Here is a 17,687-nt window from a genome sequence, read left to right as displayed (position 1 = left end):
TCGTTATTGTTTGCTAGCCTACATGTGGGTTGGGCTGTTCATTCCGCCATCACTTTTTTTTTCTTCCACACCTCACTTTTTCAACACTACGCAACGACAGCTCTCTGATTTCGAAAGAGCGAGTTCCGCATATTGTAGTTTGGAATCGGATTCCTTCGTGAGTTTAGAAGGCTGAGCTTCCTGAGCTAAGGATATGGACTGTTGAAATTTGATCCAACGGCTACAAATAGGAGACCTCTCTAAATATTATAATAATTACAGTCGTTGGATCAAATTTCAACGTCTCGTGTGATTACTCAGAAAACTCAATATCCTAAGCTCATGAAGGGATCCGGTTCCTTGTAGTTTTTGTTTGTTAGCCTGCACACGTGAGTTGAGTTGCTCATTCCATGATCACTTTTTTTTTTTCCGTTCCAGGCAATCCAACATGCTCAATTTAGCTTAGAATTATGTCAAATCGCAAAATTTGAACCATCCCCGCACTCTCATTCGAATGTCTTAATTGGGTTATGTTCCCAAATTTTAGGATTTTTCGTCTCCATATAAGAAAACTCTTGTACATTTTCCATCACAAAATTCTAACTCTTTATTATAATTGGTAAAAAGAAAGGCCTTACGTATGAAACACTTTATTTTTTGGGAAATTAACAGAAATAGACTATTTTCTTGTTATTAAGATCAAAATAGGACAAACCGATCATGCACACTGCATGTTGACCATGCACAAAGACGAAACAACGAAAATACCCACATATAAATTGTAAAACTTAAATATTTCCATCGATCCCAAACTGGAAACTTGACCGAAGATCGGAGATCGGAGACAAGAATGGGAGGTGCGGAGAGGCGTTCATGCCGCCTCTGAACTTCAAGATGGTCGACAATGGTGTGCTTAGGCCCGGCTTCCCCCATTCCCCCAATCTCAGCTTCTTGAAATCCCTAGGCCTCCGTTTTGTTATGTGAGTCAAATACTTCGTTTCTGTTGATTAATTTAGCTTCAAATTTGGTGTTAGTTTGATTACATTTCGATAATTTCGACTGATCCTTGTTTTGATTGGGTTAGATATTTGTGCCTTGAGGAGAGCAAAGAGTTTTTGAGAGCAAATGGGATTAGGCTTTTCCAGTTTGGGATCACGTTTTTTTTTCTTTTGGGTTTGAGCAGGGAAATTTGAGGGCTCTAGATGAGCCTTCGAAGTGGGGTCCTAGAATTCTTTAACTTCAAATTTTTTGTACATTGATATGTAGAAAAAGAAATTCGTTAATACATGAAAAAAATGTATTTCTACATCAAATACCATTAAAATTTATCAAAAGAAGAAATATATACAAACATTAGATATTACACGTCTTGCATTTTTAGATGCAAATGTATTAGTTAAGTTTACATAATCTAAATGGTTTGTTTGTACCATACTTAGGGTCTTCGTATTTAAACCTCGTATAAATACTCGGGGGACTCAAATGTAATTATGTAATAAATGAAGGGGCAAATATGTAATAAGTGAGGAACCCTTAGTCTATAAAAGGGACTCCTCACCCTCACAACCCTCAAGCCTCACTCTCACATTACAAGGCTCTCATCCTTACAAACAGAGAGCTCTCTCAAGCTCTCTCTCCCTCACAATCCTCTCACAAATAGAGAAATACAATATCAGTGTGGACGTAGCCCAAACATTGGGGTGAACCACGATACACCTTGTGTTCTTTACTTTCTTGTAGATTCACGGTCGGATTTTCGTTGTTCCAAGACCCCTCCGGTTTTGTGCATCAACATTGGGCGTCGTCTGTGGGAAAAGACACAAAAAACTATGTTGGTTCTCTTTCATTTTTTTTCATCTTACCACTGTGAAACTGCAAAAACCCAAGAACCCAAAAAACCTCACTCTTTGGGCTTTTCCAGAAAACCTTTGCAGATTATGTGCAGTTTTAAGAAACCATCCAAAAACCCATTTTCCATATCTCTCTCAACAACACAACTACCACCGCGTCTTTTCATGTCTCTGACTCCTTCTCTCTCATCTCTCTCTCTATCTCTCTCTGTAAACAATATAATAAGTTCTAGGTGTAAAGACAGAGAGAGGCTTTGGTTGGAATTTGTGAATGGATAAGCAAGTGGAAGCAGACCCATCATCTTCTCCGGCAATAGGAAGAGAAGATGAAGGAGGAGGAGAAATGGCTATGCCACTTTATTTCGAAGACAGAGCAAGAGCTGGCCAATTTCCCACTTTCGTTGGTAAGCATAAGCTCGCAGCTTCCATTTCCCATCTCCAAAACCAAATCGACAACATCCAAGACCCAGGAGGATCTTGATTGGATTTAGCAGAGCAGCCTCGCAGTACTGCCTCCTGTGTTCCAGTGAAACCCTCAGTGGACTCCTGGACTCGACCGCCGGCCACCATCACTTTTTCACCAAAATCTCAGCAAGCCACCATCCTCCATTTCTCTCTCTCCGGCCATGGACTAGGGAAAGCAACCTTCGAAGAAGCGGAAGCTGCACGAATCCCAACCATGAATTCCTCGCAACCACTCTTCGCTTTGACCGCTTTGGTGAAGTCCATGAACTCACGCTTGAGAGTTCAGAAATGGGTTTCTTCGGCCAAGGCTTATTTTTAGGTATGCGAGAACGGCGGAGATGGATCCACCTCCGCAAGGCGGTTGAGCTTGCGGTTGTGTTTTTGGATTTCTTTTTTGCGGACAGTGTGGACGATCTTGGGAGTTGGGTGGACGCCTTTCTTGGTGAGGTTACGTTTAATTTTATCACTGTCGGGTTCGAATTGGATGGGAGAGACTTGCAGGAAGGAAGCTTGCAGAGCTTCCATGGCTGAAGGTGTGAAGTAAAAAAAATCTGAGGGTTTTAGATCGATTACGATTCGAGGAAGATCATTGCGCACGGATTGTGGCCTTTGGATTTTTACAAGATCTGAGACTCTGATCCCTTCCAAGGTATGCAAGATCATTACACTTTTACTCAGCTGGGAATCCAGATACTTGTGTTTAAACTAAAGAAAGTGGTCAGGCAGATTGATGTGTGCTTAAACTGATTTAAATTAAGCTGAATGGTGCCCTCGGAGAGCTGGACATCGAACTGCCCCAACTTCTTTTTCAACAGGAACTTGCATACTCTCTTCACGGCTCACCGCGAGAACATCGCCTCCATCGACTTCGCAATTTTCCACGGAAACATGGACGCCGACTTCGCCGCTCCGCTCGTCCCGGTTCTGACACGGCCGCTCCAAAGCATATTTACAGCTCTTCATCAGAAATAGAAACAGAAAAAGAAGTGACAGCATAACGTAGAAAGCATAAAAGCAACTTCGATAAACTTTCACGTTGCCAGGCCATTGTCTGCCATCTGCAAAAAGGAAAAGAAAAAGAAGAAACAGAAACAAAAGCGAAAGCAAAGCAGAAGAAAAACCGAGAAAAAGTAGAAAGCAAAAGGGAGGCTTTGCTCTGCGAAAGCATATGGGAACACTGCAAAAGCAAGGAATAAACACCCACATTGCAAAAGTAAGGAATAAACACCCCACCAGAATGATGTGATTTACTTTTCTTATTTTTTAATGATGTGATTTATTTTTCTTATCTTTCGAAGACATTTGTATAACCTCATCAGAGGGTAATAAAAAAAATAAAAAAAATATAAAAAAATGGCAAGCCCAAAATAATGGGCTGGAATGTTATGTGGAGGGCGAAGGCTCATATGCCCAAAAGAGCCAAGCCCTCTATTATCACCAACCAGGTGATCAAAAGTACGCCCAGTACTCCAAAATTATTAGGCAGTCTGCCGCTATTATCACCAACCAGGTAATCAAAAGTACGTTCAGTACTCCAAAATTATTCGGCAGCCTGCCGCTATTATCACCAACTAGGTGATCAAAAGTACGTCTAGTACTCCAAAATTATTCGGCAGCCTGCCGCTATTATCACCAATTAGGTGATCAAAAGTACGTCCAGTACTCCAAAAGTATACATGAGCATCACTCATATCAATTATACATAAACATTCATGAGCATCACTCATGTCAACATTCATGAGCATCACTCATGTCAACATCCATGAGCATCACTCATGTCAATCAACATAAACATTCATGAGCATCACTTATGTCAATCGGCTTCAAAAGCTTCATTTACAGAGCTCTAGCTTCGAAAGCTTCATTTACAGAGCTCCAGCTTTCAAAGCTTCATTTACAAAAGCTCCAGCTTCAAAGCTTCATTTTCAAAGCTTCACCTACAAAGCTTCAGTGCATGGTATACAAAGACTGCCTCCGAACAATCGCCACTTCAGCCCATACATGGATTCAATTTGAAGTCTCCAACCAACAGACTCTATTGACTGAAGAATTGGGGGATTACACTATGTACCATATATTAGGCTTCCGCAACTGGGCCTCATGAAAAATACTTGGGGGACTTAGCCCATTATTTATGTATTGAGGAGCGAACCCTTATTCTATAAAAGGGACTCCCTCACTTTCATTAGAGAGAGACTCCTAGCCCATCATTCATGTATTGAGGAGCGAACCCTTATTCTATAAGAGGGACTCCCTTACCATCATTAGAGAGCATCGCCGCCAACTGAGCAACCACCTCGCCGCGAGCTTCACTCCTAACCCATCACTTATGTATTGAGGAACGAGCCCTTATTCTATAAAAGGGACTCCCTCACCATCATTAGAGAGCATCGCCGCCTGCTGAGCAACCGCCTCGCCGCGAGCACCAACTCTAGCCCATCATTTTTGTATTGAGGAGCGGGCCCTTATTCTATAAAAGGGACTCCCTCACTTTCAACGTCACAAGCCGAGCCAACCAAGGCAACATAAGCCACAAACAGAGCAGCCTCGCAACATGTGCTACTTCTGATTGAGCATCATTTTAGATTGCGTACCGCCTCATATCGAGTATCAGTTATAGACGACATCTAGTTACTTCGGCCCACACATTGACTGAATTTCAAGTCTCAAGCCAAAAGACTCTCTTGACTGAAGACTTAGGGGACTACTGTTTGTACCATACTTAGGGCCTTCGTATTTAGACCTCGTATAAATATTTGGGGGACTCAAATGTAATTATGTAATAAATGAAAGGGCAAATATGTAATAAGTGAGGAGCCCTTAGTCTATAAAATGGACTCCTTACCCTTACAACCCTCAAGCCTCACTCTCACATTACAAGGCTCTCATCCTTACAAACAGAGAGCTATCTCAAGCTTTCTCTCTCCCTCACAATCCTCTCATAAACAGAGAAATACAATATCAGTGTGGACGTAGCCCAAACATTGGGGTGAACCACGATACATCTTGTGTTCTTTACTTTCTTGCAGATTCACGGTCGGATTTACGTTGTTCCAAGACCCATCTAGTTTTGTGCATCAACATGGTTATTAGAGTAGGTTTTCTAATTATATTTGGAAAAACAATACTTGTTTGGTGAGTCTTTAGCAGAGCTATTTGAATATGCTTGTTTGGGAAATCTTTACTAGCATGGCCTTTTTATTAGGATAAAAATAAAAAATAAATAAATAAAAAGCCTCCGTCATGTTTTGAGCAGGAGATAGTAACCAAACAAATGCATTCTTTTCCACTACACCACCAAATTTTTTGTATTATTCTTCTTACTTTTAGAGTATTTATATACTAATACATATATATATATATATATATATATATTCGGGACTCTCAGAAGTCGGTGGCCCTAGACGATCGCCTTACCTGGCTACCCTCAGGGCCTACCCTGGATTTGGGTCGTGCTGTGTGAAAAATTGGAAACTTGGCATCAGTCGGAAAATTGGAGAAAGGATTTGGGTTGTGCCGTTGAGGGTTAGGGTTCGTTGAGAGAGGTTTTCGGACAAGGAAGGAGAAAATGATAACTAGGTCTTCGAAATAACCCATTTATATGGGAGAGCAATTTAGTTATTTCAAATTTTTGAAAAATCCTACTTTTGTCCTATTGTTGTGCATGTCATGGGATGTTCTATGCATATCCCAAAAATCTTATTTTGATCCCAAAATAAAAGAAATGACTTATTTATGTCAATTTCCCTTCTTCTTTTTTATCTCTGCCTTGTTGGTAGCAATATTTATGATAATAACACGCCCCCTATGTATGGGAAATGCCAAACCATGTCCATATCTTTGCATGTGAGACTAAAAAAACCGAAATGTCATCTTGGAATTTTTCTACACCACCACATGTCTACATACGTGGCTGCCCAAGACGATGAAGCAAAGGTGACGGTGGCACTTAACAAAACCACAGGGAATCGTCGAAGGATCTTCCCCATGTCCTCGCCAATCAACCATTCACATTATTTTCAATCATATATCAGATGATGCGATAGTATTTGATTTCCAAATACATTATTGTTAGAATCTAACGTAATATGATATCTTTGGACCTTAGTAGTTAGTACTAGCTACATTCTTCTTTGAAAATTCGTTCTCTACTATATTTTCTCCTTCTCACGTATGATTTGGTGATAGTTGGAACCGTCAATTTTCTTGGTCGTCCATATAGAGGAACCCAATATTTTGATTAAGCACCAAAATTTTGAATACGTTAACAATATAGTCAAATGATCTAAAAATTGGTTTTGATTTTTTTATCCCGGTCCCTAAGTGCTAACAAAGTTAGACTGAAACCTTGTTGCTTTCTATAATTTGACTGAACGAGTCCATGTGGAACATCCATTAAAAATGCTGTAAATTACCATTAGATATAAACTCGATTGCACTCAAATATGGAACTTTAGGCTTCGTAATCTCTTCAAGGGTCTCATTTGCATCTAGCGTAAGGACGATCATAGGTGTACTTAAAGGTAACACATTCTGGGTGTAGTTCGACCGGTGGGTCAGAATACCGTCAGAATAATGCTCAAACTTCAAGTCGAACCAGTGTCAAGTTTTTCCAAGATTTGTCATCTCAAATTCCGACTTTAGGTCGAGACAGTTTTCTCAAGCTCTTCAAGAGTATAAGTGAGATTCATGTCATCGAATTAAACTGCAACTCTAGCGATTTGGATTGTACACGCACGTGCATTGTTTATTCATATATCCCTACTGATGACATATTCACTTAGACAGGTATACCACATCCGCCCGAATTGTTTCAATCCGTAAAGTGAACACCTCAATCGAATTGAGTAGGTGTTATGTGGTCTAGAACTATTTGAATTAGTCCATGTAAATTCTTCAAGAAATTTCATGCGCATTTCCATATCATTGATCCCCATGAAGCTAGATACGTAGTAACCACTTTCATAAGCTACATAGGCAGTTCTTCAGAAACTACCAAATTGAAAAGGTAGTGGAATATTATGACGTTCATTGCAAGGGAATACATCACCTTATAATCAATTATAGCGTGTTTGAAAGAAGCCTTGTGATAACTCATATTTCATACATCAGTACCATCCATTCCTAGTCTCTTTGTGATAATTTTGAGTTAAACTATTTGCATTTTACCCTCTTTTTGTTAATGTGCAGTTAATTGTATTTTAGAGTCCATTTGGGGGCAAATAAGGCAAAATGGTGTTGAGATTTTGATGTAGAGAAAAATTCAAAGTGTACAATTGAATATGGGGATGAATATAGCCCTTTAAAAGACCAATAACAGTAAAAAACATCTAAAATAAATGCTCCATTACTGGGATGTCTTGGCATTCTATAACAGCCTCTTTTACCTTATAAAACCATGCTTGTCTGCCACTTTTACACAAGCCCCCCTTGGGGACGCCTAGAGCTCTTTCTCTTCTCTTTCTTTTGACTTTCTTTTGGAAACAAAATTATTTTCCCGTTCACCATCTGCTGCCACCAAAGAAACCTATCAGCCGCGCTATTCTTGAAGGAGTTCCACACCAGAATTGATTCAGGGGTTTCTTCTATGTTTTTAATTTCACTCATGTTATTTTTCATATCTATATATTATGTAATCATGTTGTGTAATTAAGTTCATAGCTGGGGATTTCGATGTAACCTTGCAAAACTACTCTATGTTATTAAATTAAAGTTTTCAAATTACCAATATGTATCTTGTTTCATTCACTGGTTTTATTGTTTAATGTGTTTGTTAATCTTAATATTTGGTCACCACTAGGGCTGCTTATGAATTATTTGATCAAGGTTAGAGCACACATCATGCTTAATCTTGGTGGAAATGTGAATGAATGGAGAAGCTGCCATGCAAACATCCTGCCATGTGATTTCTTTGGTTCTTTGAAGTTTTCTTGTTCTTAATGATTCTTAATTGGTAATCTAAGTTGAACATCACAACTAGGTTGTAGTTTATGAATACTTGGTCACAACCACACATCAAGTGGATGATCATAAATGAGACCCTAGTTGCAGATTGGAGAGTTGAAAACGTTTTGGCTTAAGTTTCATGGAATTGGCTTGTAATGGTGAAATCGATATCCTTAGTTCCATTCCCATCGTTTATGAATCAATCTATCATTCGTATTTACATTCTCTTGCATTTTAAGTTTCTTTAGTTTGTAAAATCAAAATCCAAACTCAATTTATTAGTTTCATTGTTTAGTTAGAGTTCACATAAAATTAGTAATTTGTAGAGGTCTAATTAGTCCCTGTGGTTCGGCACCCTTACTTGTGTCATTATATTATCATTATATTTGCACTTGAAATCAACACAACTCCTTGCGCATAAGGCATGTTTTGCACGATTTCATTCATCTCATTGCGCTTCATTTCTTACTTGTAACATGATAGGATTACATTGGGCAATGTAGGAACAATAGGTCCAAAGACTCTTTGATAAGGAATCTAATTCGGCCTAAATTATTTCTTTCCAGTTGGCCAATCAATTCTATGTTGACTGCATCAATGGAACACGGTTCGATATCGTCGTTTTTCACTATTTCAAGTAGCTACCATGTACGTAAATACATCGATGATAATCTCATTCCAATTTCATAACTCATCCATGCATGCATAATAGACCAAGAACTTCAAGTCTCAGGATATTCCAGATTAATTTCATGAGGTGGAATGGTTGAGACAGCTATCGTGGAAAGGATTTGTTTTGTGCCATGTTTATTCACTTTCAGGGAGGCGAACCCTTCTAACCGAATGATTTGTCTCGCTTCAAGTTGAGCATAAATGATTGGCTAGTCGCCAGTGCACTAGGTCGCCTAAGTCCGCGGTATACCTACCTTTAGGGTTGCACGATAACACTAGGAGCGGCCGTCCTTTGTGGATAGTTTGCAACGTCTGTTAGGTACATCTATCATTGCCGGAATGATTGCAATACGTATGTGACAGGTATATGTGATCTCGTCACTTTCACGAGATTCAAGAAATCGTCTAGAGCTATACTTGGATGATCATCCATCGTGCGTTGTTCAAGAACGTTGACATTCTTATCTCCCCCTAAAGACGGGAAGGTTGTCATTTGTGTCTTATCATTTGTGACTTCCTTCGGGTGAATGACCTATCCTTGCGGTGACTTCCTTTGTAGTGAGTTGATCTGAGGCAACAGATCATCATTGTTTCTCTGGTCCTCCTCCATACCAAGTTCACTTCCATCACTGATTTGAAGGACCTTGCGATATGCTCATGTACTAATGACCCTTAAAATTGTCGCTCATGTGAACAATTATCTCAAAGTTGTCACTCGGGTGAATAGTTTTCATAAATTGTCATTTAGGCGAATAATTTTCACTACTTTATAATTTGTAAAAACAAATATTCCGTCAATGATATACAAAACTCTCATGCTCAAATAAAGTTATTTTGAACCGTCGTTTGGTATGTCCCATACCAATCAAAGGACTTTTCTCCATCCACGCCCGCGGACGATGGTAACCTATTCTCAACAAAAGAACAACAAAGAAAAATAAAAATAAACACACACAAGTCATACAAACGCTGTCCACATATTTTCCATGTACCAGCTATCCAAATGGCAAAAGCATATACCTTGAATTTCGCTTGTTTGACAAAGGCCATAACTTTTCTTCTCTCAGTACATGGACATCGTTATCAACCCTTGGAACCAAAGAGAAACGTTTCTTATATATATATATATATATATATATAGAGAGAGAGAGAGAGAGAGAGAGAGAGAGGATCTTAGAGGATCTTAGAGGATCTTTATTCTTTTATAAAAATGAAGATTAATTGTGAGGTTCATATTACATAGAATAGAGAGAGAGAGAGAGAGAGAGAGAGAGAGAGAGAGAGAGAGAGAGAGAGAGAGAGAGAGAGAGAGAGAGAGAGAGAGAGAGAGAGAGAGAGAGGGGATCTTTATTCTTTTATAAGAGGATTAATTGTGAGGTTCATATTACATAGAATTTTAATTATTAAAACCATTTATTTTTTAAGTTGCATCTTATAGTGCATTCTTGCAAAATATTAACCAAATCAGAAATATTTAAAATATCTAATTGAGTTTAAAAAAATTAACAAATACTTTATTATATAATAAACAATAAAATTTGATCTTGATGATTAAATTAGCAAATGGTTTTAGATTAAATTTTTGTAAAGATAATCTATGAATCAAAACTTATAAAATAAACGATTCAGATTGTTAAAATACAATGTCAAGTAGGTCCCACACCTAATCTCCATTTTTTTTTGAGAAAAATTAGAAGTTCGTTTGCATAAAAGGCATATATATTGCAATAGTCACACAAAAACTACTGGACACCCATTTGCCAACCACCCCTGCTTTCAAAACTTTTGCCTTACCCTTCCAATCTCTATAAGAGAAGCCACAACCTCACAGCTGACACCCTCCCTCCCACCCTCACACTCAAAGACCCAAAACCCCAAAAACCCAGCAGATTAATTATATTTTTTTATATGTCAGGTGTTCTTCTCTGGGTGGTGAGTCCCAAAGAGAATGCCAGCTCTCCGCTGGGTCTGTTGCCGAGAATTTGCACCCCAAGGAGGTCTAAATTGTGCTCAAAGCTGGGTTTTTCAAGTGGGGTTTTGGCCTACTCGGGTGCAGTTGCAAACCCAGCCAGATCTTCAGAGGAGAAGGTGTATGAAGTGGTGCTGAAGCAGGCTGCTCTAGTGAGAGAACCGAACACGGTAAAAAAGAAATCTTTGGATTTGGATGAACGGATTACTGAAGGTTTGAACAACTGGGATTTACTGAATAAGGCGTATGACCGGTGTGGTGAGGTCTGTGCAGAGTATGCCAAGACTTTTTACCTAGGTAAGTAACTTTTCTGGATTTCTGCTGCTCTCTCTCTTCGTCTGTTTCTGTGGTTCTGCTTTTACTGTCTGTTTATCTGTTTAGTTTTGAGAAACTCTAACCAGACTTTCTTAAAGTGAAACTCTCTGTACAGTTTAACGTTAATTTTTAGGGAACTTTAACGAAAAGCACCCGGTACTGTTCACTTTAACGAAAAACCACATTTTTACACTAAAAAGTCAATCCTGGTACTATTCACTTTACCCTTTATTTTGTCCTTATCATTAAAACTCAAAGTTTTCAAGTTCTTTTCATTAGTTTTCTTTAATTTTTATTCTAACCGTATAAATTTTTGTGTAAAAACTACGAGCTCTTTGGTTTTTCTGGTTTTTTGTTTAATGGGATCCGGTCATTTTCGTGGATATACTAATTACACTGTTTTAATAAAGTGGACTGACCACTTGATTTTGTATTCTTTGTTTTTTATTTCCCAAGCAGTTGAGTGCACATCTTGAATCGCTTTTTTCTTCGAAACGTTCGCACGTGAGTCTTGACAAGTAGTTTATATTATCATTCACTAAACACTTACTTGGAAAGTCATGCAAGAAAGAAGGAAATATAGTTAATCTAGTTGACCGCTTTTTTAAATTTTTTTAGGTATTTGATTGCGGATGGTAATGTGAAATTCGGACTTTTCTTCTGATTCTATGTGTAAACGCACGGAAGCTAAGAATCTGATTGATTCAAATTTTCATTCTAAGTAATGGAAAATGGAGAAATTGAAAAGGAAATTTGGAAGTTTGAGGGGCAATTAGATGCTCAAATGTAACTAATTGTATAATTACACTTGATGTACCGGGCCGTTTTTCCGGCACACTGAAAAATCTCATCTCGCCTTGTAGTTGAGACAACTGTTTAAGGTAATGTAAGGAAAGTAATGAAGATTCAGATTCTAAGTTATCAAATCTTTAAGGATAGGCAGTGCTTCTTCACATTCCATGTTGTTTAACTTTAGGTTTTCTAACTATTGTTGCAGGCAGCACAATTTGGAATTATTTTTGCTTCCATTTTTTACTTGAAATGGATATTTATGAATTGGAAGGAAACTGTATTTACCAACTTCTTTCTGTGTTCTTCAGGGACATTGCTCATGACACCGGAGCGGCGACGAGCTGTTTGGGCAATCTATGGTTAGTATAGTCACAGAATTTGTGCCAGAATTAGTACCATCCCTTTTGGTAAATACTAAATGAAGAGTTCTGCTTTTTTCTGCAGTGTGGTGCAGAAGGACGGATGAGCTAGTGGATGGACCTAATGCTTCATACATTACACCCAAAGCTCTTGACAGATGGGAGAAAAGACTGACAGATCTCTTCGAAGGCCGGCCTTATGATATGTATGATGCTGCTCTATCTGATACAGTCGCCAAGTACCCTGTTGACATTCAGGTATATAGATACCACATACTCAAGATCAGAGATTAATTACAACTCTTTAATCTATCAAAATTTGAACGTACTGAATGATTCACCATACAAATTTCGATATTTTGACAGCCCTTCAGAGACATGGTAGAAGGAATGAGATTAGACTTGAGAAAATCAAGATACCAGAACTTTGATGAACTTTACCTTTACTGCTACTATGTTGCTGGAACTGTTGGATTGATGAGTGTTCCGGTAATGGGGATATCCCGGGAATCAAAGGCCTCAACAGAAAGTGTTTACAATGCTGCATTGGCCCTTGGAATTGCTAATCAGCTCACTAACATTCTCAGAGATGTTGGAGAAGAGTAAGTTTCATCTTATAATACATGAGCCCCTTTAAACATTACATGTTTAGAAACTCGTGTTGCCAGACTGTGAGTATGAACCATTGATTAGTCCGATCTTTTCTTGACTGTTGTCGAGATTCACAGTCTGACAATATAAGCATTTATTTGGCAAGAGAACATCGCACATCATATCTAACTAAAATCTTGCTCTTTGAAATGATCATTTTAGTGCTAGGAGAGGAAGGATATATCTCCCACAAGACGAGCTTGCCCAAGCCGGCCTATCAGACGATGACATCTTTCGCGGGAAGGTGACTGACAAGTGGCAAAGTTTCATGAAGGGACAAATAAAGAGAGCTAGGATGTTCTTTGATGAGGCTGAGAAGGGTGTCTCAGAGCTCAACTCAGCTAGTAGATGGCCAGTATGGGCATCTTTGTTGCTGTACAGGCAGATTCTAGATGCAATTGAAGCAAATGGTTATGACAATTTCACAAAAAGGGCATATGTGGGAAAAGCAAAGAAGTTAGCATCATTGCCTGTGGCCTATGGAAGGGCCATTTTAGGACCCTCTAATTTAACTAAGCAGTTGGTGCCTAGATGAATTAGATGTTTAATTAGATATTTAATTAGATGGTATTTTGAGGTCTCAATCTCTAAATTTTTAGTTTACCCTATTAAACAAAGCCCAACTTAAATTTTTTATACTAATTTTTTTTACTAATATCTTTGTGTAGATAATATCGTTTGCTCCAAAAGAAAAAAAATTGTGAAGTTTTTTTTTAGTTGATCTAAAAGTATAATGAAATTTAAATACAAAATTTAATAGCAGTAAATAGCTGTCAATTTACAAATTAGTGGTAGTCATTAATGTGTATTAGGAGTGCTCGTCATGGTGTGGTTGATAGCAATGTTCTAAATAAAGACGTTATATGTTAGTCGGGCAGCGACTGGGGCCTAATGCCTCGAAGAGGGCCTACGAGGACTAGATGGACTGTTAATTCTTATATAACATATACATATATATATAACTTGTCATACATAATTGTATTGGGATACAAAATTGCAAAATAGAATGACATATAGATTATACAGTATTAGAACATACTGAAAACATGAGAAACAAGCATATAAAAGCACAATCCCAATACCTTAAGCTATAAATTACAGATTCATAGATCTCATTCTATTTGGAAGGAAAAATACAACTTAAAATTTATCAAGATCTCTCACCGCTTACTGCAAAATATATAATCAACGCCTTTTCCTAACCTTGCGATTTACCCCCTCCTTCGGGGAAGATGAAGACGATGACGAGAATGACGAAGCTGACCGGTTTTGTTCAGCCACGTCCTTGTAAAATGCCTGCTGTACATCTTCTTTAAGTTCCAAGAACCGCGTCCTCTTGATTCTTTGCTCTTCGGGAGTGCCCTTTTCGAGGATGAAATCCGCCATGTCCAACTCATCGTCCAAAAACTTATCAAGCACTTCCGAGCAGTTGGGGAAGAAACGCCGCCCCATTTCCACTGCCATCACCATATCATATAACTTACCGATTGCTCCAAGAATAAATCACGAAACAAAGTCACGCTCTTTCCTAAACTTCTTCGAGTTGTGTTTGGTAATCTAGCTATAGACTTGGTAATACTAACTTCGCCATTGCAGTGGGGAAGTTAGACGGAGACCAATAACGAAAGCATTTTATAATTTTCAAAGAGGTTAGGCATGAAACAATGCTTGAAACTGGACATACATCGTAACACGCATCTAGGAAAACATGTAATCAGAGGGTTCGGGATATATGTCAGAGGTTAAATGGTCATACCAGTATTAAGAAGGGCTTGCATTCTTGTTTGGAGTCTTTTGGTGCGTCCAGAGGGCGTTTCATTCAAATCAACCTCTCGTAAGTTCCCACTTGATCCTCTTGATGCTGTAAGGCCACTGTACACTGATGTTGAATGAGTATCTGCCATTTCCTTAGCAAGCTTGGTCTCAGCAGGAAACAACAGCCGCGCAAATGCCACTGAAAAATTAGGAAAGCTGTTAGTCATTTTTTTCGACAACAAGAGTAAAAAACTGACTGATTGTAAATTTCTTGATGGCATTAAGAATGAGGCAGGCGAATGTGCCAGCAATTTTGACTTTATACTTAACACAACTTCCACAATTCATGATCTGAACTTGAATGTAACCAAGGGAGTGATTTAATCTACAAATTAATAATGATCACCTCTATCTTCTAGATAGTCCAGCCTCACGTGCAAATCATCGGCTATCTCCTCCGATATGATTGACATGTTCCCAGAGATTGAGTTTCTCTGCATCTCTCTCTCTAGAAGACCGATGCACATTCGGTCTTTGTTAGATTCCTGTCCCGTCTGTGTGTTCTCCAAAAAATCCTTTGGTCTAGTCAATCTCCGGCAAATTGCAACTGGAGTTTGACCATCTAAAGTAGTTTCCGAGGCAGAGGCTCCCCATTTCAGAAGAGGAACAAGAACTGATGGCAGCTTACGTCTGGCTGCCACATGAAGTACAGTATGCCCTCGGGAATTGCGAAGGTTGGGGTTAGCCTTGCCTAGACCGAGAACCTCCTTGACAACCTTAGGATCACAGTATGCAACAGCATAGTGGAGAGCGTAAGCCTCATCTAATGTAATATCAGATTCCTTCAGAAGAAGCCCAACCAGTTCAACATCATCAGAGTCTAATGCCTTGTGGATACTCCTGATTCTCTTATCCTCTACCGGCTCCATTTCCTGATGTTTGAGACGGATCAATTTGATATCATTTGAAACTTCATGCGGAAGCTCTTTCTCTATAGCCACGTTGTCAAGATCTGACCTTGCTACCCTCTGGATGCAGTGTGAGAGCAGCTGATCCAGTTGGCAGTGGAAGGCAGCTACAAGAATTGGGATTACGTCTTCAACAAGCGCTTTCTCAACAAAGTTTGAAAGGTGACGCTGCATAAATTGATGGAAATTGTCAGCACAAACCACCTAAACGTTGGCTAGTGTTGGCAAACCTAATATAAACAATACTCGCTTACTCTTTACTTGAATAAATATGCCACTCAACAGGTAATAATAGACATATAGGCATTTGATCGATGAAACCGTAAATCCTGCTAGATGAATGTGTTAAAATCTTAAACTTGCAGAGGTAAAATAAGTTATACCAAAACGTCTGCAAAGTTTTCAGGCTGTAAGTATAAAGAGTCTGCAACAAATTGCAAGTAGACAAAGAGAGAACACAAATAATTACCCTGCACGGCACACAATCATTCGCAAAAGAGCAACACAAGAAGTCAAAGCTTGAACAAACCTGAACAAGCTGAACAAGCTCCTTCATCTGGAAAGTGGAAGAAGCATACATCAATTCCACAGCGTAACTGATAGCAGGGCCGCACGCATCATGCGGACAACGATCATCAACACACGTGGATACTTCTCCAGGAGATGGATTAAGCTTCCCAGTGTACAAATAGTTCAAGAAAACCTTGAAGCCTTCGTAGCCAACCCTGCCGTTTGGAACCAATTCAGACATGAGATACCTCGGTTTACCTTCCTTCTTCGCATCATCACTCCCCTTCCTAAAAAGGTCCTGAAAAAACTGACTCCGGGAAGCCAATATACACCGATTGACACCCACGGTGTCTCCCTCAACAACAATCTCAGCATCACTATAGTCATACTCATGATCAAGTAACAGTTTCTCAAGATTATCACTCAGTTTGCTTAGACTCAAATAATGTTCAAAACTCGGTGCGGGTTGAGAACTGGCCGAGGCAGAGGCAGATACATGGTTACTACTGGACCCATTTGACAGATAGGATGAGGAGGAAAAGCTCAGGGATGATGACAGTTCATTGATATTATCCATGGCTTCCAAAATCTATGCAGTTCTGTCTAAGCTTAACAAATGCTATGAATAAATGATCCAACAACCCCCAAAACCACCCTATTAAGAGAACCCGAAATCCGGTTGATTCTCCTGCACAAACTGCACAATCCTATGGAGAAATCATATCAAAACGTACCCGATTTCTCCAAACACAGTAAAATTGCTCAGAACTATCAAAAGCGAGAAATAGTCTGAACCACAATTACCCAATTTCTCAAGAAGTCCAAACTTAATTCCAGGAATTACCCAGTTGCGGAAACATTGATTAAAATCCAAAAATAATAATAATAATAATAAGCACAAGGATTAATTTCTAATTATACAGAAAGCTAGGCACCCAGTTGGAGACAATGAATCCTCCATATCCAGGCAGAGAAATATGGACTTGAGCTTCATAACCCATAAAATCTAAAGCTTCTAACTTTCAATAGTGAACAAAAATATGAGTAAAAAATTCAAAACCCCGAAAAATTTTGAGAAACTTTCAGAGAAAAATGGATTAAGATTGCATACAAGGACACCCTTTTGACAAAGAGCTTGAAAGACCTCAGACTTGACCAAAAAAAGCTTCGGGCTTTCAAGATGATGCCCTGAAATTCAATGAGATTTTGAAGGAATATGGCATAAAAGCCCCACTCTCTCTCTCTCTCTCTCTCTCTCTCTTTATCTCTCTCTATCTCTCTCCTCTCTTTCTCTCTCTGTCCCACCCTGTCTCCCTCTCTCTCTCTCTCTCTGAAAGCAAACAAGGAAGTTGCTGAGAACTGTGAAGGCAACTGGTCAGACCAAACGGTTGACTGGAAGTAACAAGATAAACATTCAACAAAATGGGTATTGTTAACAACAGAATTTAATGTAAAC

At 38.9% G+C, this 17,687-nt stretch overlaps 2 protein-coding genes across 2 annotated transcripts; one reads left to right on the top strand and one right to left on the bottom strand.

The window, feature by feature from the left end:
* The first annotated feature begins 10,700 nt into the window (after positions 1 to 10,700).
* Positions 10,701 to 13,653, top strand: LOC126611140 (phytoene synthase 2, chloroplastic-like). The gene is made up of 5 exons (XM_050279323.1): positions 10,701 to 11,178; positions 12,297 to 12,347; positions 12,433 to 12,605; positions 12,714 to 12,949; positions 13,161 to 13,653. The coding sequence occupies exons 1-5, from the start codon at positions 10,821 to 10,823 to the stop codon at positions 13,531 to 13,533; spliced, it is 1,191 nt and encodes a 396-aa protein (XP_050135280.1). The 5' UTR covers positions 10,701 to 10,820; the 3' UTR covers positions 13,534 to 13,653.
* Positions 13,654 to 13,992: 339 nt separating this feature from the next.
* LOC126611139 (BTB/POZ domain and ankyrin repeat-containing protein NPR1-like) lies at positions 13,993 to 17,532 on the bottom strand. Its single transcript, XM_050279322.1, has 4 exons — positions 16,251 to 17,532; positions 15,160 to 15,889; positions 14,755 to 14,952; positions 13,993 to 14,455 (listed from the first exon to the last, which is right to left on the bottom strand). The coding sequence occupies exons 1-4, from the start codon at positions 16,806 to 16,808 to the stop codon at positions 14,184 to 14,186; spliced, it is 1,758 nt and encodes a 585-aa protein (XP_050135279.1). The 5' UTR covers positions 16,809 to 17,532; the 3' UTR covers positions 13,993 to 14,183.
* Positions 17,533 to 17,687: the final 155 nt, after the last annotated feature.

The sequence above is a fragment of the Malus sylvestris genome, chromosome 17 (assembly GCF_916048215.2).
Source record: "Malus sylvestris chromosome 17, drMalSylv7.2, whole genome shotgun sequence".
Lineage (NCBI taxonomy): Eukaryota > Viridiplantae > Streptophyta > Magnoliopsida > Rosales > Rosaceae > Malus > Malus sylvestris.
This window is presented reverse-complemented; position numbering and strand designations above follow the sequence as displayed.

Coding starts and splice junctions, on each gene's coding strand:
- LOC126611139 (XM_050279322.1), bottom strand. CDS start 16,808: ATGGATAATATCAATGAACTGTCATCATCCCTGAGCTTTTCCTCCTCA. Junction 15,890..16,250: donor AGCTTGTTCAGCTTGTTCAG/GTTTGTTCAAGC, acceptor CAATTTATGCAG/CGTCACCTTTCAAACTTTGT. Junction 14,953..15,159: donor GGACTATCTAGAAGATAGAG/GTGATCATTATT, acceptor CTAATTTTTCAG/TGGCATTTGCGCGGCTGTTG.
- LOC126611140 (XM_050279323.1), top strand. CDS start 10,821: ATGTCAGGTGTTCTTCTCTGGGTGGTGAGTCCCAAAGAGAATGCCAGC. Junction 11,179..12,296: donor TGCCAAGACTTTTTACCTAG/GTAAGTAACTTT, acceptor TGTGTTCTTCAG/GGACATTGCTCATGACACCG. Junction 12,348..12,432: donor AGCTGTTTGGGCAATCTATG/GTTAGTATAGTC, acceptor TTTTTTCTGCAG/TGTGGTGCAGAAGGACGGAT.